This window comes from Lemur catta, chromosome 7, assembly GCF_020740605.2.
Source record: "Lemur catta isolate mLemCat1 chromosome 7, mLemCat1.pri, whole genome shotgun sequence".
Classification (NCBI taxonomy): Eukaryota; Metazoa; Chordata; class Mammalia; order Primates; family Lemuridae; genus Lemur; species Lemur catta.
This window is the reverse complement of record NC_059134.1, coordinates 18148224-18175823: the sequence shown is the minus strand read 5'-3', so window position 1 is coordinate 18175823 and position 27600 is coordinate 18148224. Positions and strand designations below refer to the sequence as shown.

Genomic DNA, 27600 nt, shown 5'->3' with positions numbered 1-27600 from the left:
GTAAGGTCCAGCATGCTTTACAACACTCCACAGAGGCTAGTCTACTAGGTGATCGTGTTTCCAGTCCAGTCCTGTCTTTTTGTTCCATGTCCTGGAAAAGTATTCTGCAAAGTCCCCAGGACATCCCCTCTGCTCTGGAAGAAGCTCCCACCCAGGAGGCATAAAGTTTCTTTCATCCTTTGTACAGCAGGAGGCAGAATTATGCACATTGATGCTTAAGCTCCAGCTGTCTTATCTCCTTACTTCCAAACACCACTGAATATTCTTTAAAAAGCCAATTCCGGGCTCAGGGAATTAAGCTGTATCATTTCCCCTGGTAAAACCTTTAGACACCTTATAAAGCAACATCAAAAAGCTACTCCATGAGTGCTGGTCACCATCCTTCCCCCATACTCTAAGCAGGGAAAGGGTGAGGGGCTAACATTTCTGCAGCACCCAGTGTGCATAAGGCTAGGTTACCACGATCAGATCCCTACAAATGAGGAAATGGGGCTGTAGAGGGGAGAAGTAACTGCTCCAAGGCACCACAGTGGATAAAAGCTCTAGCCATGCACTTACCAGCTCTATGATCTTCCTCAATGTCTCTGAGCTGAATTTTCTCATCTGTAAAACTGGGATAATGATCGTACACACCCCACAGGGTCATTGTAAAAATTCAATGACTTAATTCATTCATTATACTTAGCACAATGACTGGCACATACAAGAGCCCAATACATGTAAGGTTTTATTATCATAATTACCTAAAAAAGAGGATCAGCTACGATTCACTCTGTGCCTCTTTCATTAAACCAGGTGGGGCCCTTGTCTCTGACTGAGGACAATGACTTTGTGTCCAAATGACAGCGCTTTAACATCCCCCAGCCAAGTTCATGGTGTGGGGCATGGGGTATGGTTATAGCTATGACTTCCACCCTCTTCGCAGTGGGAGTTGTTTTGTCCAACCTACAATGCAATTCGCTTATCATTACTGTGCAGTGGTGAGTCAGTCTTTCTTTGAATCCTTTTATTGAGAGGATACTCACTCCCTCATGAAAATCAGCCTATTCCATTTTGAACACCTCTTATAATCAGGAAGTGTCCTTTCTCTGTTCCTTTTCCCTCTACCCTCCCAGCACTTCCTTCCTCTCCTTCTCCTTCCTCCTTTCTTTTTCCCTTCCCTCTTCTCCTCTCTGCCCTATCCTCTCCCTCCTCCCCTCTCCCCTCCCAGGTCCTGCCGGTTCAGAGAACCCGAGGTCCTGCTTTCCCCCTGAAGGCACTGTCCAGTCGCTGACCAGTCAGGAGAGCGTGGTCGGTCTTTAGTGTAGTCACTTAGCCGCTGATGGGAACTCAGCTCCCAATGGTCCTAACAACCCTCTAGGCTTTGCAGAATCTTTCAGAAGCAAAACCTTTTTCCTGGGCCTTATGGCTTGGCCTCTTAGCCTTCTGGTCCATTACTGTCATCCATCGGTTCACTTGACTTCCATTATTAACCCCATCTTGAACCACATGAAACATGAAATGGGTTGATCTGGTGTCTTGAGCCCCGGCTGGGCCGATATGCAAGCCAAGGAGAGGCCTGGGGCACTGGGGGAACCGACGCACGCGGGCAGCCTTCACCGGTTGAGATCCTCGCCCGGGGCAGCTGGGCTCCAGCGCGTGCCTGGCCGCGAGCAGCCTGGGGCGGCGCTGCCGCTTTAAGAGAGGGGCGGGGCCCGGGTACTGGCAAGGCAGGGCCAGCCCACAGGCTCCTTTTCCTTTTTGATCCATTCAAAAATTACTCATTGCAAATTCCCGGACTGCTAGGAGCGGAGCAGGAGGGGGGCGGAGGAGAGAGGGCTGCTGCGGGCGCAGTGCTGGGGGCACCCGGGAGCCGCGGCGGCTGCCGGCCGGTCCCGTGGAAGCTGCTGGCCGCGCTCTGGCTCCGGTGGCCTCACCAGGAAGCGTCAGAGTCTCGACACGGGGAAGCTCGGAGCGCCGCCTCCGCCGCCGCCGCCTCCCGCCCGGCGCTCGGTCCCCGAGCCCCCTCCCCTGCCCCAGCCGGACTCCCGCCTCCTTCCCGGACCATCCGGCTCGGGCGCCCTCCCGGCGATGGCCGGCCGCTGAGCCATGGCTCAGTACGGCCACCCCAGCCCGCTCGGCATGGCTGCGAGAGAGGAGCTGTACAGCAAAGTCACCCCCCGGAGGAACCGCCAGCAGCGCCCCGGCACCATCAAGCATGGATCGGCGCTGGACGTGCTCCTCTCCATGGGGTTCCCCAGAGCTCGCGCGTAAGTGGCCGGGTCGCAGCCCCGGGCGACCCCTCCCGCCCCGCGCGGCCGGCCCTCGGCTTCGCTCCGGCTCGCTTCCCCGCGCCGGGCTCCGGGGCGGCGCGCTCCCCGCTGCCCACGACCTGTTGGGGGCGGGATGGGCGCGCGGGCAGCCCGGGACTCATCTCCCGGCGGGTGTGCAGGAGAAGACGCGTCGCGGCAGCGCCGGGCCGGGGGCTCGCCTTGGGATGCCTAAAGCTGGGGGCGAGGGCACCAGATTCGAGTCCCGGATGGGGTGCCCGGCTCCCAGCTCCGGCGGGTGGAGCCGAGCTGTTCTCTCGCGCGCTCCCCGAGGTCTCCAGCGCCGAGCCCCGGGGGAGGCGGGGCCCCGCGGAGGACTCGGCACCCTCTCTATCCCGAACGCTGGGCTGGCTTGGGATCCCCTGGTGGCTGGGACACGACAAGGGACTGCGGGGCAGGGAGGCCGGAGCCCCTCTTGCGGCCGCTTCCAGCTCCGGATGTCTGTCTCTGGTTCGGTCTCCCTCCGGAGTAGGAGGAGCGGGAGCGTGGGTGTTGCTGCGTGTTCACTGATAGGGAGGTGGAATGGGAAGGAGAAGCGATCCCTCCAGGGGACCTGGGTTCTCGTCAGTGGTGACGGCAGCGCAGAAATCTGTGGGTGCCTGAGAGTAAGGAGGGGGAGCCGTCCTCCTTCATCCTTCTTCCTCTTGGGGAGTGGGATAGGGAAGGGCAGGGAGAGCGCAGGTGGCTGTCCCTGCAGGCTGCTGGGGAGAGGCCTGGTTGCCAGCACAGGGCAGCAGCAGCAGGAGTCGTCTTAAGCCGGTCAACTCAAGTCTGAGGGGCTGGAACCCTGCCGATCAGGAAGCCGAGGCCCGTGGCCAGGCTCTTCTGCCTCACGTTAATCCCTGGCGTGCAGATTTCTTAGGCCTGGGAGCCTGTGAGGGCGCAGCTTCTTTACACCTTCCAATTACATCACCTGAATAGGAGAGTTGGGCAAACTTTATCAGGAAGGGCCAAGCAAATGAAAGTCCTCTTTTTTTTCTCTCCCCCTTTCTTCAAGTGATAGCTTTAGGTCCCCCTTTCCCTGCCCCTGGGCAAACCTTGTTTATTCTTTACTAACTTGGTTGCAACAATCAAAGCAGACCCTTGAATTTATCATTACCCAGCCTGTGGGACAGCTTGGAGCAGCCTTAGAAGGCTGCAAAATGGACTGAGGGTTTGTGCCTCCCTCTGACTTCCAAACACTAGGGCTCCAGTTCCTGATGCCAGAATTACAGGGAGAAGAAGTTGTGAGCTCGGCAGGGGTGTGTCAGGTGTGGATGCTGCAAGTTAGGTCCTTTGTGTGGATGATCAATGTGTGTAGCTCTCCTTAAAAACTGAAGGTAGGAGCCAGGAAGTCAGCTGGGAAATGATGCAGAATTAGCATAGTTCCAGGCAACTGCCTTTTCTGAAATGAGGCCAACATGAAAGACCTAAATTGCTTAATTAAGGGAAGAAATACTTAACTGAACTCCTCAGACTATCATATTTGCTATTCAAACCAGCTTTAAGGGGACATCTTTTTTCATGCACGGAGTCCAGGAGGCCTTGCCTGTGTCCTGACAGATTAGTATGATAGTCTAATTTGGGCTTGCTCGACCCCTGAGATCTCATAATAGCTAGCATGCATTGAGTACTTACTATATACTGTCCTTTTTTTTCCTTAACTGATAGAACATAAACTGTGTCCTGTTCCAAGCACTTTATGTTTATTACCCCTTTTATCCTCCCAGTAACTCAATGAAGAAGGTACTATAAACCCATTTTATAAATTGGAACACTGAGGTTTAGAAAGGTTATATAACTTGCTTAAAGTCACAATAGTAAGCAATGAAGTTGGGATTCAAACCCAGGCATTGTGTCTGTATAGCCCAGGCCTCACATCATCGAGAGCCAGGATGTAAATGATTTAATGTGGCTAAAATGCTTAGAACAGTTCTTGGCACACAGTGGGCAATCATTAAGTGTTAGCTACTATATTACTGTCCTATGGCTGCTGTAACAAACGACCACAAGCTGGATGGCTTAAAACAACAGAAATTTATTCCTGCAATTCTAGAGACCAGAAGTCCAGAATCAGCATGGGCTGAAATCAAGGTGTCCACAGGGCAGTGCTCCCTCCTGGAGGCTGTAGGGGAGAATCCATTCCATGCTTCTTCCAGCTTCCGGTGGGGACTGGTATTCTTTGGCTTGTGACTACATCATTCCATTCTTTGCCTTCGTGTTGCTTTTTCCTCTCTCTGTCTCAAATGTCCATCTGCATGTCTCATATAAGGATACATATGATTGTGGCTGGGCGCGGTGGCTCATGCGTGTAATCCCAGCACTCTGGGAGGCTGAGGTGGGAGGATCATCTGAGCTCAGGAGTTTGAGACCAGCCTGAGCAAGAGCGAGACCCTGTCTCTACTAAAAAAAAAAAAAAAAAAAAAAAAGAAAGAAATTAGCCGGATAACTAAAAATATATATAGAAAAAATATAACTGGTGGCGCATGCCTGTAGTCCCAGCTACTTGGGAGGCTGAGACAGGAGGATCGCTTGAGCCCAGGAGTTTCAGGTTGGTATGAGCTAAGCTGAAGCCATGGCACTCTAGCCCGGGCAACAGAGACTCTGTGTCAAAAAAAAAAAAAAAAAAAAGAATACATAGGATTGTACATAGGGTCCACTTGGAGAATCCACCATAATCTCCCCATCTCAAGGTCCCTAACTTAATCTTATCTACAAAGTCCTTTTTTTTTTTTTTTACCAGATAAAGTAGCATTCACAGGTTCTAGGCATTAGGACATAGATAGTCTTTGGGGAATCATTATTTATCCTATCATAGCTACTATCTTTATTATTACTGGTGCTATCACTTTTTACCAAAGAGGCAACAGAGAGGAGGCCTGGAGGGAAGGAGGTTGGCTGTGTTGCTCTGTCTTTCTTAAACTCTCTGCCTCGAAGGGGGCCCAGCCCTCGAAGGTTGCCTGATCTAGTTGGACTCCCTGCCCTGGCCCGCTTCCCTCCTCTACCTCAACTGAGAAAGGCTGCTGCGGTTGGCCTTCCCCTTAATAACGTAACAGGCCAGTCGGAAGAGGGGCTGTCGGGGATTTCAGAGAGCAGGCTTTTAACTTCGTTTTGGGGAGCTGAGAAGAAAGAGAGAAAGGGCATCACGTTTAGTTTATGAGAAGCCTCTTTCTTCAGCCGTAAGCCTAGTGGGTGGAGCATGATGCAAGTCCAGAGCGGGAAAGAGCAGTCATGGTCTCCCGGGTTCAGGAAGACTTGGATATGGTGCCTCAAGAGGGGATGAGACAGTTGTCTCAAAGCTGGTGCTTTCGAGAGTGGCAGTATTTAGGGCTGTCAGCTCTGATTTCCCCTATGGGTGTAACCGGGTCTGTGTTACTCGGCAGCAAGAGGGGACACTTCAGCTGGGCTCTGGGTGGGCCAGCAGAGTGGGCCAAGGCCAGGTCCCATTCCAACCCATGCTGTGCTGTGCTCCAGTCTCAGAAGGCACTTAACCACACAGGGCCTTGCTGGCGTCCTCTTAGGAGAACATGATTAATAAGTGCATGCTTGTTAAGTGCTTGACAGAGCTAAGAGGACCAGTGGCTGCAGGGCTGGCTCAGGAAGGGTGCCCTCAGGGTGTGTTCTCTCTAGCTCCTTACTCCCCCTGAACTAGGCTAGGTTTTTTCCATCCCACCATATGAACTTTGGTCCAACTTAGACGCTGCTGTAGAAGAATCTGCCACATGGAGAAGGGTGGAGAAGTGGTGATTTCAAGTGTGTGTGTGTGTGTGTGTGTGGGTGTGGGTGTACACATGCAAGTACAAGGAAAAGGAGGTGTTAGGGAGGCATCAGGAAGGAAACTTTCAAGGGGCCAAAATGGCCTATCCCTTCCTTTTTCTTTCTATGTCCACTTACACTTCCCTGTTCCAAAAGTTCTAAAAATAAAGGTCCAGCTTCCTCTAGGCAAGTGAAGTTGCTCAGAGGGAAAAGGAAGAGTGTGTGTCAGGCAAAGGCCTGAGGAAGAAGAGGCCTCAGAGGCCAGGACGAGGCTGAGTCTGACACTGGAGAAGGCAGGCCAGGACTCTGATAAGAGCTGTCACCTTGCACAACCAGACTTGATGTCAGAGCACTGACATCCCCCAGCTGAACTCTGCTGTCTCTGGGGAGAGACACTCTTATCGCTTCTGTAGCTCGGGGCTGACTCGGACTTGGAGCAAGCCACTGAATAATTGAATTTGAGGAGTCCTTGCTGATATAACTCTGACCTTTTTTTTTTTTTATTTTTAATTTTTGAGGCCACCCGTGGCGTGAATTTTCTTTGTCTACAGCAAATGGCATTCAAATGTTTCCTAACAATTGAGAGAAAATAATCTTGGGAAGGACACTGTGGCAGGGGTCAGAGGTCCTGAGCTCTGGTCTAGCTTCTAACTAACATATGAAGCTTCTAGGTCTTCATTTAACCTTTTTCCCTCAATATCCTGATCAGCTTCTGTACAAGGCAATATCTGTCATGTGTCACAGGCTTTGTGAAGACAAAATGAGATAATGGACAGGAAAGGACTTGGGAAAGTGAAAAATAGAATCTGGACACAAGATGTTATTATGACATTATTGTGTTGGATTGGAAGGACAGAGAGAAGGGGAGACGGTGGTTGAGGTGTCTGGCAAGGAATTAGACATCCTATTGGCTTGTCCTTTGTTTCTACTGAGAATATGTGAACAATATCTAGCTAAAGATCAGGATAGTGGCAGAAGGAAAGAGCTGGAATGAGCTCCTTCGACTTGGCGTGGACAGTCAGCTGTGTTAGCTATGCCTCACTGCCCAGAGATAAAAGCAGCTCAAAGTTGGCTGCATGAGGAGTTGAGAAGCATCATGCGGAACCCGTGAATTAAAGTATCTGGTTTCTCTGGCTTTCTCTAGCTTACCTGTTGGTTGACATTGGATCCCATGAAAGCACTTTGCCAACCCAGCATCTCTGAAATGTAGCTGACTCCAGGGTGGGGGCCGCAGGGGCCTTGGATAGAAAGAGAAGAAAAACCAGAGCCTACTTGCAGCTGAAGGGCCCTTATAGATGGGCAGGGCAAGGAAGTCTCTATTCTACCTGCTGTGACCGGTCGCCCACACAATACTCCCTTACATCTGTGTGTTATTGTACAGTTTAAAATTGCGCTCACATGCATTAAATACCCCACAGCAGTCCTGTGAGGTGAAGCACACGATGTGTGCCTCGTTTTAAAGATGAGGACATTTGAGGCTCAGGGGGCTCAGGGACCTGCCCACGGTCACACAGTTGGTGCGTGGGGGCCATGTTGCCATAACAGCCTCAGGCTGAGGCTGCAAGTCTAGTGAGCTTGCTAGGCTACACAGAGGTGCTGGTCAAAATAAGAAAGTCTTGACATGCTATATTTCTAGCTTTGTTGAAGTATAAGTTATGTACAATAACTAAGCCAATTTAAATACTGATGCGTGTTGACAAACCAGTGTACATGTGGGATCACTGCTACAAAACACGGCACATGCATCGCCCCTAAAATTGCCCGTTTACAGTTAGTCGTCCCTCTGCCCCTAGCCCTGGGTGACCACCAGTCTGCTTTCCGTCACTGTGGATTAGTTTGCATTGTCTAGACCTGTATACAGGTGGAATCCTGCAGTGCATGCTCTTGTACCTGGCTTCTTCCTTCACCGTAACACTTCTGAGACTCATCCTGCACGCATCAGTACTTTGTCTCTTTTTACTGCTGAGCAGACCTTGAGGTATTTGGATAGTAGGGTAATTATAACCCCTTACACACAACTTCTATGAAAATTCCCCCTTATGCCCTGATTTCTAATAATACTTGAGGCTTTTAGACCACTTTAGTGCTTACAAAGCAGATTCATGTAATAATCACTATCAGGTCTCAGACACTGATAATGTGATGAGGAAACTGAGATTCAGAAGATTAAGTGGCGCGAAATTGAAGGGCATCCTGCCTTATGGCTCTATCCTGTGGTTTTTGTCACTGCCCTGCTCCCTGCCTTCTGCCAACTCAAACTCCAGCTGCCTTTCAGTGAGTGGACAGTAATTCTCAGAAGTAAAGGCTTTGCTTTTCAGAGACAACAAACCTTGGGAATCGTGTCTCCTGCCAGCTCTGCAAAGTGCAGCTGGTGACGGCGTGGCAGTGCCGTCAGTACCTCCCCCATCCCACAGGCACTGGTGTGTGTTAAGGTGGTGTCCCTCTACTTGGCATCCAGACACTGAAGAGCCCCCATTGTTACCTGCCCTGTCCCTCCTGCCCTGATAGACAGAAGCCTGAATTTGTGGCAGCTGTGCAGATGGCTTGGGTTTGAATCCCAGCTCTGCCCCTTACCAGCTGGGTCACCTTGGCTTAGCTGAACACGCTACGCCTCAGTTTTTCTGTCTGTAAAATACTGACAATGACAGTCCTTCCCTTGGAGAACCATTGTGAGGTCCAGCAAACAGCTGGAGAGTGCCTGGCATTCAGTAACGAGGTAGGTATTACTGCCACTCAAGTGGCGATGTGACTCCCCACGGCTCCTGATGTCTTCCGGTTCCTTGGTTGCCCTCCGCTTTTACGTTTCCCCGCTCCTCACTGAGCTGTGGGCACAAAGTAGTGCGGGGGGTTAGAGGCCAGCTGGTGCGTTGTCTCTCGATACCACATTCTGTTCCTGTGTACTCTCATTCGCTAGAGCCCGCAGGGGTGCCAGGTCTGGGTGGAAGCAACCCCAGAGCAGAACCAGTGCCGCCCAGGCTGCTGACTATAATAAATGGCTGGGGCTGGAGCTGTGAAGGGCTGCCATATGGTTGTCTTCTGATTACTCTCAAATGGAATCAGACTGGAGCCCTGGGGGTGGGGGGGAGATAGAGAGGGGGAGAGAGAGAGAAAGAGAGAAAGAGAAGCGCTCCAGAACGGATCGTCCCTGCACTGTGACGGGCACAGCCCCAAGCAGGATGCAGAGTGAGTGTTCAGAGAATGAGATGCCTGTGGTCCTCATCAGACCGAACACTCTGGTCTTCTTCACGGGAGCATTCTCCCGGGGGCCACTGGGTACTTGCCTAAAGGCTTATGAGAGAATCTCTGGCTTTTCTCTTTTCCCTAGAGGATGGGTGGAGTCCTGGACCCTTGCCAGCGACTCAGGGTACGGGATAGGTGATCCCTTTCTTGTGCCATCTTGCTCAGGTCCCCATTGTCCTGATGTCTTTGCAGTCATGCTCTTTGCCACCTACTATTTATGAGCATGGGGTCTATGGTGAAGTGTTCTAGATGAACATTCAGAAACTGAGCTCTTCCTGTGTGCACGGCATCCTACTACATTCTGGGCAGTCCTCAGGAGGAAAAGGCAAATGTCAAGTTTTACCACCTGGCTCTCTGAAGCCAGCCGCTCTCCCAGGCTGGCTGCAGGTCCTTCACAGGGACCCTCCAAGAAGTAGATCTGCCTTTTCTAGGCTCGGGTGGACGAAGGCTTACAGATATTCCAAAGGCTCCGGATTCTGTTCCCAGCCCCCAGGTAGCTGGTGGTAACACACCATGAGAGCAAACTAGGTCTACCTTTCTTTCAGATCCTGGCTTTGTGCTTTCACCGTACTCTCACCTATTGGTTGCCTGGACTCGCATGCATCCTTTTCCTTCCCAGGCCTCAGTGGTCCCAACTGTAAAAGGGATTGAAGTCAAGCACCTCTAAGGTTGCTTTGCAATTCTGGTGACTTCAGGGTGACATGGACAAGTATTTTTGAACAGCACAAGGATGCTTCCACTGGTTTGTGCGTGCTTCTCTGTTCCAGAGCATTTGGCGTTTCTGTTTTTGTTTTTGTTTGGTTTTTCGCAGTGCTTTATTGTCAAATTCTTCTTCTCTCCCTTTAAAGAAAACTCTTCAGGACCGTTGATATTCTAGAGAGTAAATAAACAGAAAGAAAGAAAGATACGAGGCAATTACAACGGTGGGGAGTCATTTAACTAGGAGGCATTAGTATAATTTTCAAATTGGTACATAATGTGCTTTCTTGCAAAATATAACCAAAGTGCTAGTTGAATAAGAGAGGAGGTTAGTGCCTCGAGCCCAGCACCTGGGGCAAATAAATGGCTCATGGGCACCTTTTTCATTAAAGGGACATCTTCCCTTCTGCAGAGTCACCAGCTGTTCGTGTAACACTTCCCGTTGTGTCGTTCCCTCGCCCCTGTGGAAGCATAAACATTCTTGTACATAAAGCCACCGTGGCAGTGCGCTCCGCCAGGACCGGGGCTGTCCCCACACAGAGCAGGAAGCCCAAAGACGCACCACCGGGGCAGCTCACAGCAGTCCGGAAAGTGCCAAGGGGAAGCTGACAGCACAGATGGCCAGGGGTGGCCGAGTGCTTCCAGTCGCTTTCAGGTTTTGTTGGATGAACCTTCTCCGTGAGTCAGGTAGCAGGATTGTTTAGAATCCTGCTTCCGGGTAGACCGTGCCCCATCCAAGAATATTTACCGAGAGCATTCGTCCTCTAAATGTTTATGCTTTTAGCTTGGGTAGGAAGCACTCAGAGGGTAGGAAAGAAATCTGCCTCCGTGGCGGCGTTTGTGTACAGTCCGCTTAAACACACACAAACACATGCGCAGGGTCGCCGGGGCTCTCACCCGGTGGCATCTGCACTGTCGTTTCTGAATCCACCTCTCCTTAAACTGCGTGCCCGCCGTCCCCTCTCCTCGTTTTGCCTAATGGGACTTCACCTGTTCTGGAGAACTAGTTCAGCCAGGACACGTCTGGCTTCCCCTCCCTTCCTCTCTTCTCCTTCCTTTTCTCATCTCTTCTCCCTCAAGCCTTACGAAGCTTCCCCCTGCGAAGCAAGCAGAGCACAGGAGATCATTTCCAAATGACCTAGGAAGAGGCCAAGTGATCTTCCAAGATCCTCAACCACTTTCCTCCGTGACCGCTTCCCTGTGTAATGCCATTCTTTTTTTTTTTATGTACTGTGTAGACACTTCAGCAGGCATTTATGGGCAACTATTATATCCTATCATAATAGGAGTCGGGAGTACAAAAATAATTAGATATAATCTCCACCCTCGGGGAACCGGCAATCTAGTGTGGAAGATAGAAAATTATGATAATGTGTGGTAAATGGCGATGCAAGAGACAGGAGAGGCATCTGCGGGAGAGGAGGAGGGTAACAGCCAGACAGGCAGCGCTGGATTAAATTTGAAGCACAAATAAGACGGGAACAATGCTCTGCTTCAGTTTGGGAGGGAGGGATTTGGAAAGGCCAGTAGACAGTTCGAATCATTTCATTTTATGCCCAAGTGCAGCATCCTGCTTGGAAAGAGCTTGTTTAGTCCAATACCCTCTTTTTGTATGACCTTTTCAAGATCTAATAGCTCGTCTGTGACAGAACCACAGCTCAGGCCGGCTGACCCGAGTCTAGATCACAGTTTCTTTTTCCCCCATCAGGCTACTTCCCTGAATCCAGGCTCCAAGAAACAGCTTCTAATTGACTCTGTTTTCTGGAGGAATGGGCTGATCTGTTAGTCTGTATTAGCCCTTTTGTACTGTTTTTCTTGTCTTTTCCTTTCACTCCTCTCCTACTGCGGCCAGTTGTTTGCATCTCAGCCGACAGAAGACGAAGCTCACCTGTTGACAGGCCACCTCTGAGGTGGAGGGTGGGATGGTTGCATGAGGAAGTGCCACTCACCCCAGGCAGAGGTGTTGGAGGGGATCCATGGTTGTCTCGGTCTCCACCCATGGAGGTAAGAACAAGTTATATTCTGCTATGGCAGAAAGAACGTTGGCTTTAGAGACAAAAGACTGGGTTCAAGTTCTAGATCTGTCACTTTCTGAGGATGTGGTTTTGAGCGAGTGATTTCTACAGGTTGGATGAAATTAAAATGAGGCAATGGATATAAAAGTAATGAAAACCACAAGAAGTCATGCACATGCAAAGCGATACTATTATCTGTTAGCAACCGTTGGGTCCCGGTACTTTGAGGCTCTCCCAGAAAGTCCATGAACTGTTGGTTTTGTGCGGTGTTGGGCGGGCCCTTCTAGTCTTCTTCCCTCGCCAAGCTCCGTTGTTTCAGAGACACTGATGCCATCGGGGTGAGGAACATGAGGAGCCACTCGAGAAGCCACTTCCACCCAAGTGAACACTTCCTTCTGGAAGCTTAAATTGACACTTCATCTCTTTTGGGAAGTAGGGACATGAGTCATAATGAGTTAGCAAGTGGCTTTGGTGAAATACAAGAGGTTTTGTAAAATACAGCAAATATAGCCAAAGACGTGTAGTAGTTTCCTATTGCTGCTATAAAAAAATTACTATAAACGCAGTGGCTTACAACACAGATTTATTCTCTTACAGTTTGGAGGTCCGAAGTCCAAAATGGGTATTGCAGGCTGAGGTCAAAGTCAGCAGAGCTGTGTTCTTTCTGGAGGCTCCAGGAAAGAATCTGTCCCCTTGACTTTTCTTCTAGAGTCTGCCGGCATCCCTTGGCTATCAGCCCTTTCCTCTGTCTTCAGAGGTCATCGGTCCAACCTCTGCTTCTGTTGTCACATCTCCTCTGTCTCTGCCTCTCCTGCCTCACTCTTTCCCCTATAAGGATGCTTATGATTAGATCTCTCCTGCTCAAGATCCTCAGCTGAATCACATCTATCTGCAAAGTCCCTTTTGCCATGTGAGGTCACATATTCACAGGTTCTGGGCATTAGGACATGAACGGCTTTGGGGGACTACTATTCTGTCAACCGCAGCTTGCGTGTGCATGAGCACTTGGTCTGCCTGTCTCCTTAGTTCCTGACATTTCTCACAGAAGAGAGGTCTAGTAGTTGCTAACTCCTCATTTGTTGTCTTGTCACCCTTACCATTCCCAGCTAAGCGCTCATAGCTAAACCTCACTGAGGGCCTACTGTGTGGCAGACAATGTTTTAAACACTTTACATGTGTATTATTTTGTTTATTCCTCAAAACAACTCTCTGAGATAGGAACTATTATTGTCCCCATTTTACAGATGGGAAAACTGAAGCACGGAGATTTTAACTTGCCCAACATCCCACAGCTAGTAAATGGTAGAGCCGGATTGCAAACCCCAGGCAGTCTGACTCCAGAGTCAGCGTTCTTAGCCAGCACCCTCAGTATTGATATCCAGCTGGTGTTTGGGAAAGTTTGATGAACAGCAGAAGGAAGGAAACTTGAGGTCCAAATAAATGATGTGATGTTCCTAGATTATACAGCATGGGGGGCAAGAGAGCAACCTGACTTGCCCATTGGTTTGGTCTGTTACTGGGCCCCAGCTAACTGCAATGTGGCTAGCCGTCTGGTGATGTGATCTGGAGTTGCAATGATGTTATCACGCTTTCTGGATGTGTGCACGCATGTGTGTGTGTGTGTGTGTGTATCTGCATTTGAGTGTGTACGTGTATATACACACTACCCATCTCAGCTCCCGGCTGTGAGAAGATGGACGCAGGGTTGTACTTAGGAGTCACAGAACACCAAGTCCCTGCCAACCACCTATTCCAGCCTCCTGCGGCTGCAAACAGAACCTCCACGGTAGAACTAGGAAGCTTATTCCTGTTCATGTGGCCTCAAGGAGGGGCTCCTTGGGCAGGATGCATGGTGGTTTGTCTGGTACTTGAGTCTACGGTGCAACTGACATATGTTCAAATTCCTACTCCACTTTGGTCAAGTTCCTAAACCCCTCTGAGCCTCAGTTTTCTCATCTGTTGAACGATGATAATGATATCTGCCTCAAGGAATTGTTATGATGGTTAGGTGAGATGATACGTACAAAAGTGGTCAGCACAGAGCCTGACCCTTAAGTGCACAATCAATGATGGTGGTTAAGGTTAAGGCATGGTGGTTAAGGTCACTATCTTTAGCGTCCCAGTGTTGAGTGGGGTGCAGAAGGGCACTCGGGGTGTAAGTTAATAAGCCATTCTAAGGCTTTGGCAAGCGTGTGTTTCTAAGTTCCCTCCCCAACCTCTTCAAGACTTGGGGACTGGGGATAATTTAAATAACGTTCAGTTGGTCTGCCGAGCCCTCTAGGGAGGGGCAGGGAGGTGCCTTAGGAGTGTGGAATGGCTCTCTCCCTCAGTGCATGATGGGAACCACACCACCCCTGCCTTCTGCCTGGGCTCCCTCCCAAGCGCGCAGAGCTGCTGTCCTCCTTGTCAAGAAGAATCCACAGCAGCAGTGTGGTGATAATGGCAAGGGGCCCTGTGGGAGTCGGCTCCTAGGTAGGTCCTGAAAATCAACTGATCAATCAAGATGAGCCACATGGGGACCTCAGGCCTCGGGCCTGCAGCAGCCTTTCTGCATCAGGATGGAGGAGAATGCCTGAAGTTCTTATCTTCCTCCAAATGTAAGATCACAGGTTCGCAAAAGGAAGGCTAAACAGACAGCTGGCCCCCTCGCTGTCTGGCTGCCCCAGGCGCCACCGATCTGCCAGTATCACCTCATCCGTCAGGCCCCTGCAGGGCGGTGTGTAGGGCTGTCCTGTTCTGGTCTGCCGAGGAAGGGGAGCTGGACGCCAGGAAAACTGCCTCAGCGAGGTGGCGTGAGCCCTGTGTGACTGGTGAAGCCTTCCGGGTGGGTCCACGCTTAGGGGCCCTTGCGTAAACAGAGAAGGCTGCTGTCTGCTAGGCAGCTGGCTCTGAAGCTTGTGGAGGATGGGATCTTAGCATTGAAAGGTTTTGTTTTGTTTTGGTTTTTGTTATTTGGTTTTTTGATTTCCACTTTCTATCTTCTGCGGTCTGGGGCACTAGCCCTGCATTTCTGAGTTGTCCTGGGAAACAGGTCGGGCAGGGCTATAGATGTTCAGTCTGGGAGACATGAAGAGATAGGGAAGGTGTTGAGGCAGGGCAGAAAGAGGGTCTTGTTAATTCAACAAAAGTTTACGTGAGCAATGACTTTGTGCCAAGGGAATTGTCTGAGTTCTGGAGGTACAAATATGAGTAAGACCCGGCTTGACCGCCGGAGTTCCCTGCCTCTTGGGGAAGACAGACTCAGGCAGATGACTTTGATATAATGTGATATGATGGAGACGGAAGGAGGGTACCTCTCCTCTAATATCGGAAGGGCTGTCACGTGGAAAGGGGATGCTTACTTTGTGGACTTTGATGGGTGATTATAATCGCTGGGGGCAGGATCAGATTTCAGTTCAAGAGAAAAAAACAACTTTTGCAAACCAGCGTTCCAACTATAGATGGTCTGCCTCCTCAGGTAGGCTTTCCTCTCGCTGGTTCTGATCCAGTGCAGCAGAGCTTCCTGACCAGCCTCCTCGGAAGGACCCAAGGGTCCTATGTTGGAGTCAGCAACGTGTCTGAAGTCCCCGAGGCACCAGGCAGGGCCAGCCTGGGATCTGAGGCCTGTGGGGGGGTGGTGGGGGGACAGGGCATCTGAGGGCGTCCTGTAGGGACCAGCTTCTGGATAGCTGCTTTCATGGGCATGATTCCCAGGGGTGGTTAGGAATGCATCATCCATACCCAAGGGCTGAAGTGATGAACTGATGGGACTTGAGCATGGCTTGTTGGGCAAGCACTCACCTGTGTATACTGGCCGTTGGCTGGCCTCTGGGCATGTGGCGGTGAGTTGTGACCAGCGTTTGGGGGAGAGCGCGGTGCTCAGGCAGCAGCAAAGGAGATGGCAAGCAAGTCCAGTGTAACCAAGCCAGGGCACAACAGAACCTTAGGAGGAAGAAAAGGAACTGGTAAGTTGGAGAGGACAGGAATGCAGGCACTTGAGGCTCCTGAGGATGGCTTTGAACTTGGAACAGACAGCTGATATTTTTAGCAGTAAGAGGAATAGCCTTAGGTTGGCCTTTAATTCCTTTTTTCTTTTTTTCAATTGAGACAGAGTCTCGCTCTGTCACCTGGGCTAGAGTGTCCGTGGCGTCAGCCTAGCTCACAGCAACCTCAAACTTCTCAGCCTCCCGAGTAGCTGGGACTACAGGCATGCGCCACCAAGCTCAGCTAACTTTTTTTCTATTTTTAGTAGAGACGGGATCTCGCTCTTGCTCAGGCTGGTCTCCAGCTCCTGACCTCAAGCAATCCTCCTGCCTCCCAGGGTGCTAGGATTACAGGTGTGAGCCGCCGTGCCCGGCCTGCAACACTTTTGTGCTAAAGAGTCCAAGGCTATTTCATTGTTTAGTTCTCTTTGCTCTGGAATTACTTTTTCTACAGAGGGAGTTTTCTTCTTTAAAAGAGAAAGAAAGATGATGATGAAGACGAAGTACTCTCATGTTTCTTCAGCCATTCTCAGCTTACTGCTGCACTCCTGGCAACATATTAGAGTATCATTTTATTGTATTTTATTTATTTATAATTTTTAGAGACAGAGTCTCACTCTGTCATCCAGGCTGGAGTGCAGTGGCATGATCATAGCTCACTGCAACCTCCAACTCCTGGGCTCAAGTGGTCTTCCCACCTCAGCCTCCTGAGTAGCTGGGACTACAGGCGTGTGCCACCATGCTTGACTGATTTTCAAGTTTTTTGTAGAGATGGAGTCTCTCTATGTTGCCCAGGCGGGCCTTGACTCCTGGCCTCAACTGATCCTCCCATCTTGGCCTCCCAAAGTACTAGAACTATAGGCATGAGCCACTGTGCCCAGCCAGAGATCATTTTAGAGCTATATATCAAGGGTTCAGGATGCCTCTTTTTCCTCCTTCCACTAATTTCTTGTTAATAGGGTTTTTTTTGTTGTTTTTTCCAACACATATTAAGTCTGTACTGTGCTAGGATCAAAAGAAACAAGTATGAATAAAGAATGCCCTCTGCTGCCTTGGAGCTCCCAGTCTAGTGAGGAAGACAAATAAAAATTAAATTAAATGAAAATAAAAAAAAATAGAGCAGGGAACAAACAAGTGTATGGCATTCTTCCAAGTGCCCTGAAACACAGAGATGTAAATGATGCTATGGAATCTCCCAGGAGCTAGTGAATAACTCTACTCGGGGGTCCTTAGTTCCTCCAAAGAGCTGAGTATTGTCAAGTGAATTCATATTAGGTCCTAAAAGGTTTTGGACGTAAATACCATTCAAACATCTTTTATGTGCCAGTCACCAGCCTCAGTACCTTCCAAACACTGTCTTCCTTCCTTTTCACGCAAAGCTGTGCAATTACTACTGATAAACCCATTTTACAGGTGAGGAAATTAAGGCTTAAAAAGATTATTAAACACACACCATGAACAAGTGGCAGAGCTGGGTCCCTAATCCAACTTTTCTAGACTCCAAAGGACTTTCATTAGACTCATGTTTAGAGTGTCTTGGTTTCTGCTTTGCTGGTTTATTTTCGTTCCTGGATCACAGCTTTAAGCTCACACACGGAGCTCTCGCACCCTGACTGGCAAACAAGCGTTGCTGGCAACGCAGTCAGCTGCTGTTTCCTGTGTTTGGAGACCACATTGCAGGAAAGTGTTTTAAGAGCTGTTTTGAGTGTCGATTCTGCTCCTCCGTGAGAAAGTGTGGATGGTGCTTCTGAGAAAAAGGAAGGTGATGGTGGAGGCTCAGTGTTCTGTGGCAGTTCCCATTTGGTGGGGATCTGGAGAGGAATTTGTGTGTCGCTGGATGAGATCAGAGTCTTTGTTTTGTGTGGTCTGAGATCACGTGGCCTCCTGAAATCCATTGACTGTGAGGTCAAAATTCTAGAACTTGCCCCGCTGCTGGTCTGCCCTGTGACTCTGGGTGAGATAGTTTATGTCTGCCTTGCCCATCTGTGCCCTTTAGTTCTCCAAAGTTGCAAGGAGCACCTCGGATGAGCCAAGCGCTGCGTAGGTCCATGGGCCCCCGAGATAAACAGAATGCGCCCTGGCCTCCGCAAATCCCTGAGATTAGGAAGAGGCTAGACAGGTAGACGGTAGATAATCACAAAACCAGGAGGGACATGCTGAAAGGGGGGCTTTCTTCCAGTGTTTTTTTCCAGTTTGCAAAAGGCTGTCTTAGAACTGTGGGATATTTGGAATTTCTTAATTAAATAGAGACAGATAGTGAGACCTTACATTTGTGTGGACCTGCTATGTGTTATTTTACTCTTTTCTGAATCCTGAGGGAAGTAGTGAGTAGTATTTCCGTTTTACAGATGAGAAAAGCGAAACAGATACATGAAAGGATTTATCCCACTTGGAAGTGGCTGTGCCAACCTACTGGGAGGCGGCTGGCTTTAGAGCACTCAGCCCTTCCACCTCACCCTCGCAGCCCTCTGAAGATTTACTTTCAAGTTTCAAAATGCCGACATTCCAACAGTCCTCCACTGATTTCTTTCACCCGGGCTCCCTTCTGTGTCTCTGGGTGTTGCTGTCAATCAGGAGGTGATCACAATCTGGTGGCCACTTGCCCCTCTGGCCCCTTCTTCCCCACCTTTGACTACTCAATTCCTTGCATTGTCAGCACCCCTGGGTCTTGCTCAAGTTTGTCAGTGGATCCATACGTGCCTTCTTCCTGAGTGCATTTTTCTCTTAGGTGCAATCGTATACAGTCAGCCCTTCATATCCGTTTCACATCTATGGATTCAACCAATCCTAGATCAAAAATATCTGGACAAACATTGCCTCTGTATTGAATGTGTACAGACTTTTTTCTTGTCATTATTCCCTAAACAATGTATTAATAGCATAGCTATTTCCATAGCATTTACATGGTGTTAGGTAGTAGAAGGAGTCTAGAGATGATGTACAGTAAGCAGGAGGGTGTGCATAGGCTATATGCAAATAGTACATCATTTTATATCAGGGACTTGAGCATCCGTGGATTTTGGAATCCGAGGGAGGTCCTGAACCAATTGCCCACAGATACCTAGGGACGACTGTACATCCTTTTCAAATAATCTCTCCTTTGAGAAAATTTCTCAGGTTGCATTGCCCATTTCTAATTCCTTTAGCCACCTCTCTCCATTCCCATCTGGAGGCAGAACGTGTGTATGTGCGCATGGGCCATGTACCGTGTACCATGCCTCTGGTGGAGCACCTGTCATATTGCCTTACCAAGGTTGGCTCATGTCAGTTTCCCAGACTAGACTGTGGCTCCTCGGAGTGACAGTGTCTTAGTTTTTCTATTTCCCTAGCCTCTTGCATGGTGCCTAGTACATGGTAAACACTCAATTCATTCATTCATCCCTTTATTAGAATTTTACAAATATATTAGTAAATTACATTAATTACATAACTAAAATTACATTGGTAATATTCATGTGCCCTGTGCTAGCGAAACAGTGGTAAGCAAAACTAGACTTGTCCCTGCCTTCATAAGCTTAATAAAAGTTTGTTGGAGGAATTTGAAACTGATCAACTTACCTATGAAAGAAGGCTACTGTCTTGGCTTGGGTTGCCACAATGAAATACCACAGGCTGGGGGGAGCTTACACAACGGACATTTATTTCCTTACCATTCTGGAGGCTGGAAAGTTCAAGAATAGGGTCCTGCAGGGTCCAGGTTCTGGTGAGGGCTCTTTTCCTGACTTGCAGACGGCCACCATCTCACCTTCTCACTATGTCCTCAGATGGCAGAGAGAGAGAGAGAGAGAGAGAGAGAAAGACAGAGAACATGCTCTGGCCTCTTTGGTCTCTTAGAAGGGCACTAATCTCATCATGAGGACCCCACCCTCCTGACCTCCTAGACCTAATTACCTTTCAAAGCTTCCATCTCCAAATACCATCATGTTAGGGTTTGAGCTTCAATATATGAATTTGGAGGGAACACATTTCAATTCAGTCCATAGCAGCCATCCGTGACCTTCTGGGGAGAATCCCTATGTGAGTTTGTTGGGAATTTGAGGCCAGGTGGGAGAGGAAGATGCTATATAGAAGGAGGGTGGCATATTTCGGGGCAGGATATGGCTTCCTCCATACTCGACCCTTCCTGCCTATCCCCCTCCGTCCTACCCCAGGCCTCTCAACCAGCTGGGGAGGAAATGGGGACTGTGCTCTCTGCCCCTCCTTGCACTGCTACTGCACTCAGCCTAGATCCCTCTGGCTGACCCACAGGCCTGGGTCCAAGTGACCAATGAGGAAATAGAAACCACAAGAAGTGAGACGGGAAATGCCTGCAGCCTCTAGGAGTGAAGGTGGTAAAGGCGGGATCTCTTTCCCAGGCCTTCCCGCTTAACCAGTTTGCCACACTCTCCTTGGGGGCACTCCCATAGGACTCACTGGGGTGGGTGACAGCCCTGCTGGCCCTGCTGCCATCAGCTCCTAGGTCCTGCTGCCCGGAGGCTGAAAGGTGTATTTTCAGGAGCTTCTGACCCCTGGGCTCAGGAGTTCCCTGTGCTTCACAGAGTGGCCAACCGTGGGAAGGCAAACTCTCTAAGAGTTTCAGACCCAAGCTGAATCCCCTTCTGTTTGAAATGCTCTGGAACTAATTCCTCCATCAGTTAGGACAGAGAGTATCCGTTTCTGAGGCCTGGCTTAGGGAAAGGAAACTACTCAGCAGGATTCTGAGAGTGGGGGTTCTAGTCCCAGCTTTTTGCTTGATCTGTTGTGTGATCCTGGGCAATTCATTTGTTCCGTTCCAAATAACACATATTATACCCCAATAAGGTACCGAGAACTGTGCTCAGTTAGTGGGAATGTAGGAATAAATGAGGTGACCTCTTCATACCCGTGTAAGAACCTTGGTGTCATATCCATGTAATTCAGGCTGCGAAGTGGAACATGAGGTACTAGGGAGCTCACTAAAAGCCACTCAGCCCAGACTTGGGGAATCCAGGGAAGATCCTTTCAAAGGAGGTGCCACTTGAGCTGGGGTTGGAAGGATAGGAATTTGGACAGTTGGACATGTTGAAGCTAGGGGGTAGGATGAGGAGGGGTATTCTAGGCAAAGAGGTCAGTGTTTGCAGAGGCACACTGGGTGAGAAATGCTGGTACTTCAGGGGAGTGTGTTTTGGGGTGTGTTCATGAGAGGCATGATGGCCAATGAAAGTGGAGAAACTGGCAACAATCGCACTGTGCTAGGGAATCTGAGTTTATTCTGAAGGCTCTGGAAAGGCATGACAGGGTGCTGAGCAAGTTCATGGCATAACCAGATTTAGTCTGAGAGAGCCTCGCCTTTACCACTCAAAATGTGGTCCTCAGACTGGCCATTTTGGTACCAGCCAAGAGCTTATTAGAAATATAGAATCTTGGCCGGGCGTGGTGCCTCACGCCTGTAATCCTAGCACTCCGGGAGGCTGAGGTGGGAGGATGGCTCAAGGTCAGGAGTTCGAGACCAGCCTGAGCAAGAGCGAGACCCCATCTCTACTGAAAATAGAAAGAAATTATCTGGACAGCTAAAAATATACATAGAAAAAATTAGCCGGGCATGGTGGCACATGCCTGTATTCCCAGCTACTTGGGAGGCTGAGGCAGAAGAATTGCTTGAGCCCAGGAGTTTGAGTTTGCTGTGAGCTAGGCTGATGCCTGGCACTCTAGCCTGGGCAACAGAGTAAGACTCTGTCTCGGGGGGGAAAAAAAAATACAGAATCTTGCCAAACATGGTGGCTTACACCTGTAATCCCAGCACTTTGGGAGGCCAAGGTGGGAAGATCACTAGAGGCCGGGAGTTCAAGACCAGCCTGGGCAACATAGTGAGACCCCCATCTCTACAATAAAATAAAATAAAATAAAATAAAATAAAATAAAATAAAATAAAATAAAATAAAATAAAATGCAGAATCTCAGCTCCATCCCAAACCTACTAAATTAGAGTCTATGTAGATTAAAATGTGTAATCTACATTTTAAGAAGATCCCTCTGTGATTGGTTTATACGTTCAAGTTTAAGACACCTGGGTACATAGTAAGGGTCAGCAAACTTTGCAAAGAACCAGAGAGTAAATATTTTAGGCTTGTGGGCCACATGGTCTCCGTGGTGACTACTCAATTCTGCCGGTTTGTAGTGCAAAAGCAGACATCGATGATGTGTAAACAAAGGAGCATGGCTTTGTTCCAATAAAAGTTTATTTGTGGACACTCGCACTTGAATTTCATATAATTTCCATGTCTCACAAAATGTTATTCTTCTTTTGATTTTTGTTTTTAACCATTTAAAAATGTAAAAACCATTCTTAGTTTGCAGGTTGTACAGAAACAGGTGGTAGGCTGGATTTCGCCGTGGGCTGTAGCTTGCTGACCCTGATCTGTAGGTCCTCAGCTTTCAAATACTCCCTCCTGACTTGCATGCTTCAGAGAGTTGCTGTGAACATCGAATGAACTGGGAAGGACATCCAAACTAAGCCCTTGTTTTTCAGATGAGGACAAAGGGGCCCAGAGTGGGGGAAATGACTTGCTCAAAGTAACACCGCTCGTTCCTGGTTAGGACTCAAACACAGGCTTGCTGAATTCCAAGCAAATATTCCTCACCTAGTCCATGTATGACCGACTTGAAAGGAGACTAGAGTCCTATCTTTTTTTTTTCCTGCAACTGAAACAGAATAAAGAATACTGAAAAGGAAAATGAACCTTCCTTCTGATATGTTATAAATGGTTAGTTAAGGCCCTTTTCATGTCAGAGCTGCTGTGTCAAAGCCAACGTGCTATAAGCAGCTTCAGCCCATCCTGGGAAAATGTATCGTGCAGAGCAAAACCCCAGGCGTTGCAACACCTGACGTAAGACAGCAAAGCTCTTTTTTACTTAGCAAAATAAAAAAAGTTAGATTAGATGTTACTCCATAACAAACGAAGTTTGGCTAGAAATGATTTGATTTATACCTATTTGTTTTTGTCTAAACCTTGCTCATTCGTAGTAATTAATGATTCATTCATTGTAATAGTTATTTAAAAGCATAATAGAATGAATCAAATGTTCCATTTGGTTTCTTATCCAACACTGTAGGATGTCTTAGTGATTCTTCTTATAGCAAAATTCAGGACATTGATTTAAAAAAAAATCTACCAAAAATTTTACATCCTTCGTAAATATATTAATATATCCCCAGCTCTGGCCCTTTTTCTGTTGTCCAGGCTGATTCCTCTGTCAAACAGAAAGAGTTGCTCACAGAGGAAATGGAGTTTTGCCTTCTTTTACCTCTGGTGCTCTGCTTTCAGACACAGAAGACAATGATGAGGTTCAGACTATAGGTCCCCAATAAGTCAAACTGAATAATTCACTCTGAAATCATATATGCAGGGAGGTCCTCAGGGAACATGGATAAGCGTTCCTCTAAATAAAGCTGAGTCCCGGGAAGTGGGGGCCTGGTCATTCATTGGCCGGGTGTCCTGTTCCTTGTGGACTGGGCACTGGGAATGTACACTGCCTGCTGGGGTAGCAGGCGCAAATTCATATGCATCCTCCTACACACACACACACACACACACACACACACACGCACACATATACACGCAAACACACATGCATACCCCTCTTGCTTGCTTGATCCCTTCAGAATTTGAAAAAACTGTGCTTCGACTTGGAGGCTGGAAGAAGCCTATGAGGTCACTGAGTGCCTTTGGGGAGGGGACACAAAGAGACAGGTCTGCTGTTGCCATCACACGACCGCTTGGTCAGGGCGTCCGTGATGCAGGATGCTCCGCTTAGGCTTGGGAAGCCTTGTGTGCTGAGCATGGCGGCAGCGAGGCTGACTCATCACTGCCACCCGGGGTGGCCCAGCTGTCAGAGCAAGATTGGCCTATCTCCTCCTCTCCCATCTCCCTGCCTTGTCAAAAAAGCGACCGGTTGTGAATCATCTGCTCACATAGAGCCTCTCAGGAAGCTCAAAGGGTGAGTGGAGAACACGGCTGAGTGCAAATTCTCCTCCTGTGCAGCACCCTGCTGACTCACTCTGAGGCCTTGAACAAATTGCTTTTTCTTAAATAATTAATTACAATAGTTTTCACTTATTTAGCAGTTGACTGTGTGGGTAGTACAACGGAGCCACTGTTCAGATCCAAGTCTGACCCACAGCACAGCACTGCCTGCCTCTCACCTTCCCATATGCGATCTCACTCTATCCGCATAGCAGCTCTTTGATATAGATGGTAGTTAGGTTCCCATTCTACAGATGAGAACACGGAGACACAGAGACGTTCACTTGTTCCAGTTGAGGGGCAAGGAGTGAGTCCAAGCTTCTGACTCCAAATCCCATATTCCTTTCAGTCTGCCTTTTTTTAGCTTTTATTTTTCCATGTGAAAAGTTGAAAAATACCTCTTTCTATTTCCTTTGGTTCCTCGAGCCTGAGATAACACATCTCTCTCTAACCAAGAGCTTCTTTGAGAAAGATGTTCATTGGGACACCAGAGCCCAGCTCTCCTCTTGTTCTCTTCTGGCAGAACTAGAGGGATAACCCAGCTCTGGGCTGCCTGGACCCTCCTCTCCCCTCCAGGAGGGACCTGCACCAAGCCCAGCCTGTCATGGATAATCCTGCTCTACAGAGTTCACCAGTCACCCTGCAGTGAGTAGAAACGTAATAAACTACTGATTAAAAAAATTCAGTGGAGCCAGGCACCGTGGCCCACTGGCTGGGACTACCCTCACCTGTAGTTCTGGCTAGTTGGTGGGCTGAGGGGAGGATGGCTTGAGCCCAGGACTCCAAGTCTGTAGTGTGCAGTGATCGTGCCTGTGCATAGCTGCTGCACTCTAGCCTGGGCAACATAGTGAGACCCCATTTCAAAAAAAAAAAAAAAGTTAATGGAAAATTTCAAATTTGTATTAAGGTAGTGAGAATAGTATAATGAAACAAATGTATCAAGCAGTTCCTCCCTGATTTTATTCCATCTATACCACCTGCTTCCCCACCTACTTCCCCACCCTCCTCCAGATTATTTTCAATTAAGGATTAGATATAATATCGTTTTGTCTGTAAATATTTCAGTATGTATCTCTAAAAGATTATAATTCTTTTTAAAATATAACCATAGGAGCATTATCACACCTGAAACAATAAATATTTAATATCATCAAATATCGTCAGTGATCATATATCCTCAACTGCCTTATAATTAAAAAAATTTCTTGTGTGTTTCAAATCAGATCTATACTTGAGATGGAGGCTTGTGTTTCTTAGCATAGTTACCCTTCCTGCCAACCCTTCTCTGATTTTTTATGTGTAATTTCCTATGGATGACCAGGTCAAATGTCTGGATTATATTCATTTTAGCCCTGGATGGCATGGAACATCTATTTCTTATGGTTCTTTTAGTTTTGTGGTTAGATCAAGAGGAAACTGTCAATGTTTAATATAGATTTCATTGGGATCAAAACCTCACTTGATGAAGAACTCTCGGGGAGATGTCACATACAGCACACGTCCTATAGGAGAAATGGGAAACTCACTGAAGAATAGGCTGAGAGGAGACATTTGTCTTATGATATCAGTTTACAAGGTGTGTCCTAGAGCAACAGTCCCCAACCTTTTTGGCACCAGGGACCAGTTTCATGGAAGAGAATTTTCCACTGACCGAGGCAGGGGTGGTTTCGGGCTGATTCAAGCACATTACATTAATTGTGCAGTCAAACCTCTCTGCTAACGATGCTGTGTATTTGCAGCTGCTCCCCAGCACTAGCATCATCACCTCAGCTCCACCTCAGATCGTCATGCATTAGATTCTCGTAAGGAGCCTGCAACCTAGATCCCTCGCATGCATAGTTTACGGTAGGGTTCGAGCTCCTGTGAGAATCTCATGCTGCTGTTGGTCTGACAGGAGGCGGAGCTCAGGCATGATGTGGGTGATGTGAGCAATGGGGAGTGGCTATAAATACAGATGAAGCTTCACTCGCTTGCCCACTGCTCACCTCCTGCTATGCGGCCCGGTTCCTAACAGGCCACGGCCTAGTACTGGTCTGTGGCCCGGCGGGGGTTGGCGACTGCAGTCCTGGAGTCTGTGTTCACATGCAACCCATATACTAAATTGGCTATAGATACCAGATTGACCAATGAGGAGTGATCTAGTGGGTAGGAATTTCTTGAGTACTTACTATGTGTCTGCCAGGATACTAGGTGTTGGGGATTCAAAATCAAATAAGGCCTAGCCCTGGCGTGGGGAAGCTTATTCTCTAGTGAGGGACAAACCATTAAAATTCGGGATGGTGGCATGTTGGGAAAGTGCTGTGTACACTTATTCACAGATGCCAAGAGCTGTGGAGAAGGGGGTATGTTAACCTCCCTGGAGCATGGGAGGCTTCCTGGAGGAGGTGACATATTATGAAGGATGAGGTGTGAACAATTTTAGAACTGAAAGTATTTGGTCTAGTTTCCTGCATTTAGAAAAACAGAGAGGAACTCAAAGCAACACAGGGTTGTGTCCATTTTTTAAGAAAGATTTTCAGCAAGGATTGCAAGCAGAGGCTAGGAATCCTCCTGTAACTGGAACATGATTTGTTCAGATCTCTCATTCCTTAACTTTTCTGGCTTATCAACACATGTTCATATGCCGTAGGTCTGAAACTGCGTATCTTACCCTGACAACGGGAAGGTAACCTCTTTTTTTCACCAGTTCTGGGTCTTCTTGGATTATCACCAAGTTTGCAGCCAATATTCTAGCAGCCACAGAATAGGACTATAGAGGAGGTGAAGGTCCCCTGTGCCCACAGTAGAAGGACAACTTACCTCGTTTTTATTCTTTGTTTATTTGCTTGTTCTCTGTCCCCTATCTCTGCATGTAGCTTCCTGAGAGTGAGGACCTTGACCATCTCATTCATCTCATTCATCTCTCTGACTCTACTGCCTAGAAGAGTGTTTGCCACAGAGCAGGGGCTCAAGACATACTGTAGAGCTAATGAACTTATCCATCTTTGTCTACTCCCTGTCCTTCCCACCTAGGGTGGGGCTTTCCTCTGAGAGTTTCCCCATGAGAGTACTCCAGTTCATAGGCAGAGATGTGCTTTTTCAGATATAAAGCGCTGTGATCGGACACACCCCCCTGCCAAGGCCAGCAGTGATAAAGCCAGCACATCTCGTTTTGATAGTTCATTAGTACAGTCTGCAAAGCATTTCCGTCTCCTGGTCTTACTTGAGCTTCACCCATTGGGGTGGAGGCTGAACAGATAATGTTATCACCATTCATCAAGGAGGAAACTGAGGTTCTGAGAGGCTGAGTGAGTTGCACGAGGCCACACAGCCAGGGAGCAGCAATGCAGGTACAACACTCTGCAAGACCACCAGGCTCATGGAAAACAAAGACCAAAAAGGAATCAGTTTCTCCCCAGGTCACTTGGAGAGCTCTCGGGGGAAGTCCAGTCCCAGCTATGGCCTTAAGTGGTTTGAAGTCCTTTGGGGAACAAGATAGTTGGGGCTGCTTAAGTGCTTAGCAAAAAGTCTGCCAGACAGAACCAAAGTAGAGCCGGGAGAAGCAGATTTTTCTCCTGAGCTGAGTCACGTCAAGGAAGAGACAGATGCCCATGAAGGAAAAATACGGAAGTAGACTGGTCAACACACAACTGCGTGTACAAACAGCAGACTCATGCCA

At 48.5% G+C, this 27600-nt stretch overlaps 1 protein-coding gene across 2 annotated transcripts in view; it reads left to right on the top strand.

Annotated features, from left to right (window-relative positions):
• The first annotated feature begins 1730 nt into the window (after positions 1-1730).
• The window catches only part of UBASH3B (ubiquitin associated and SH3 domain containing B), a 138885-nt gene continuing 113015 nt past the window's right edge, over positions 1731-27600 (top strand). For both annotated transcript variants that reach the window (XM_045555780.1, XM_045555781.1), the window contains exon 1: positions 1731-2249. In XM_045555780.1, the coding sequence (XP_045411736.1) occupies positions 2089-2249 (161 nt within the window). In that variant the 5' untranslated portion in view covers positions 1731-2088. The remainder of the gene's footprint in view (positions 2250-27600) is intronic.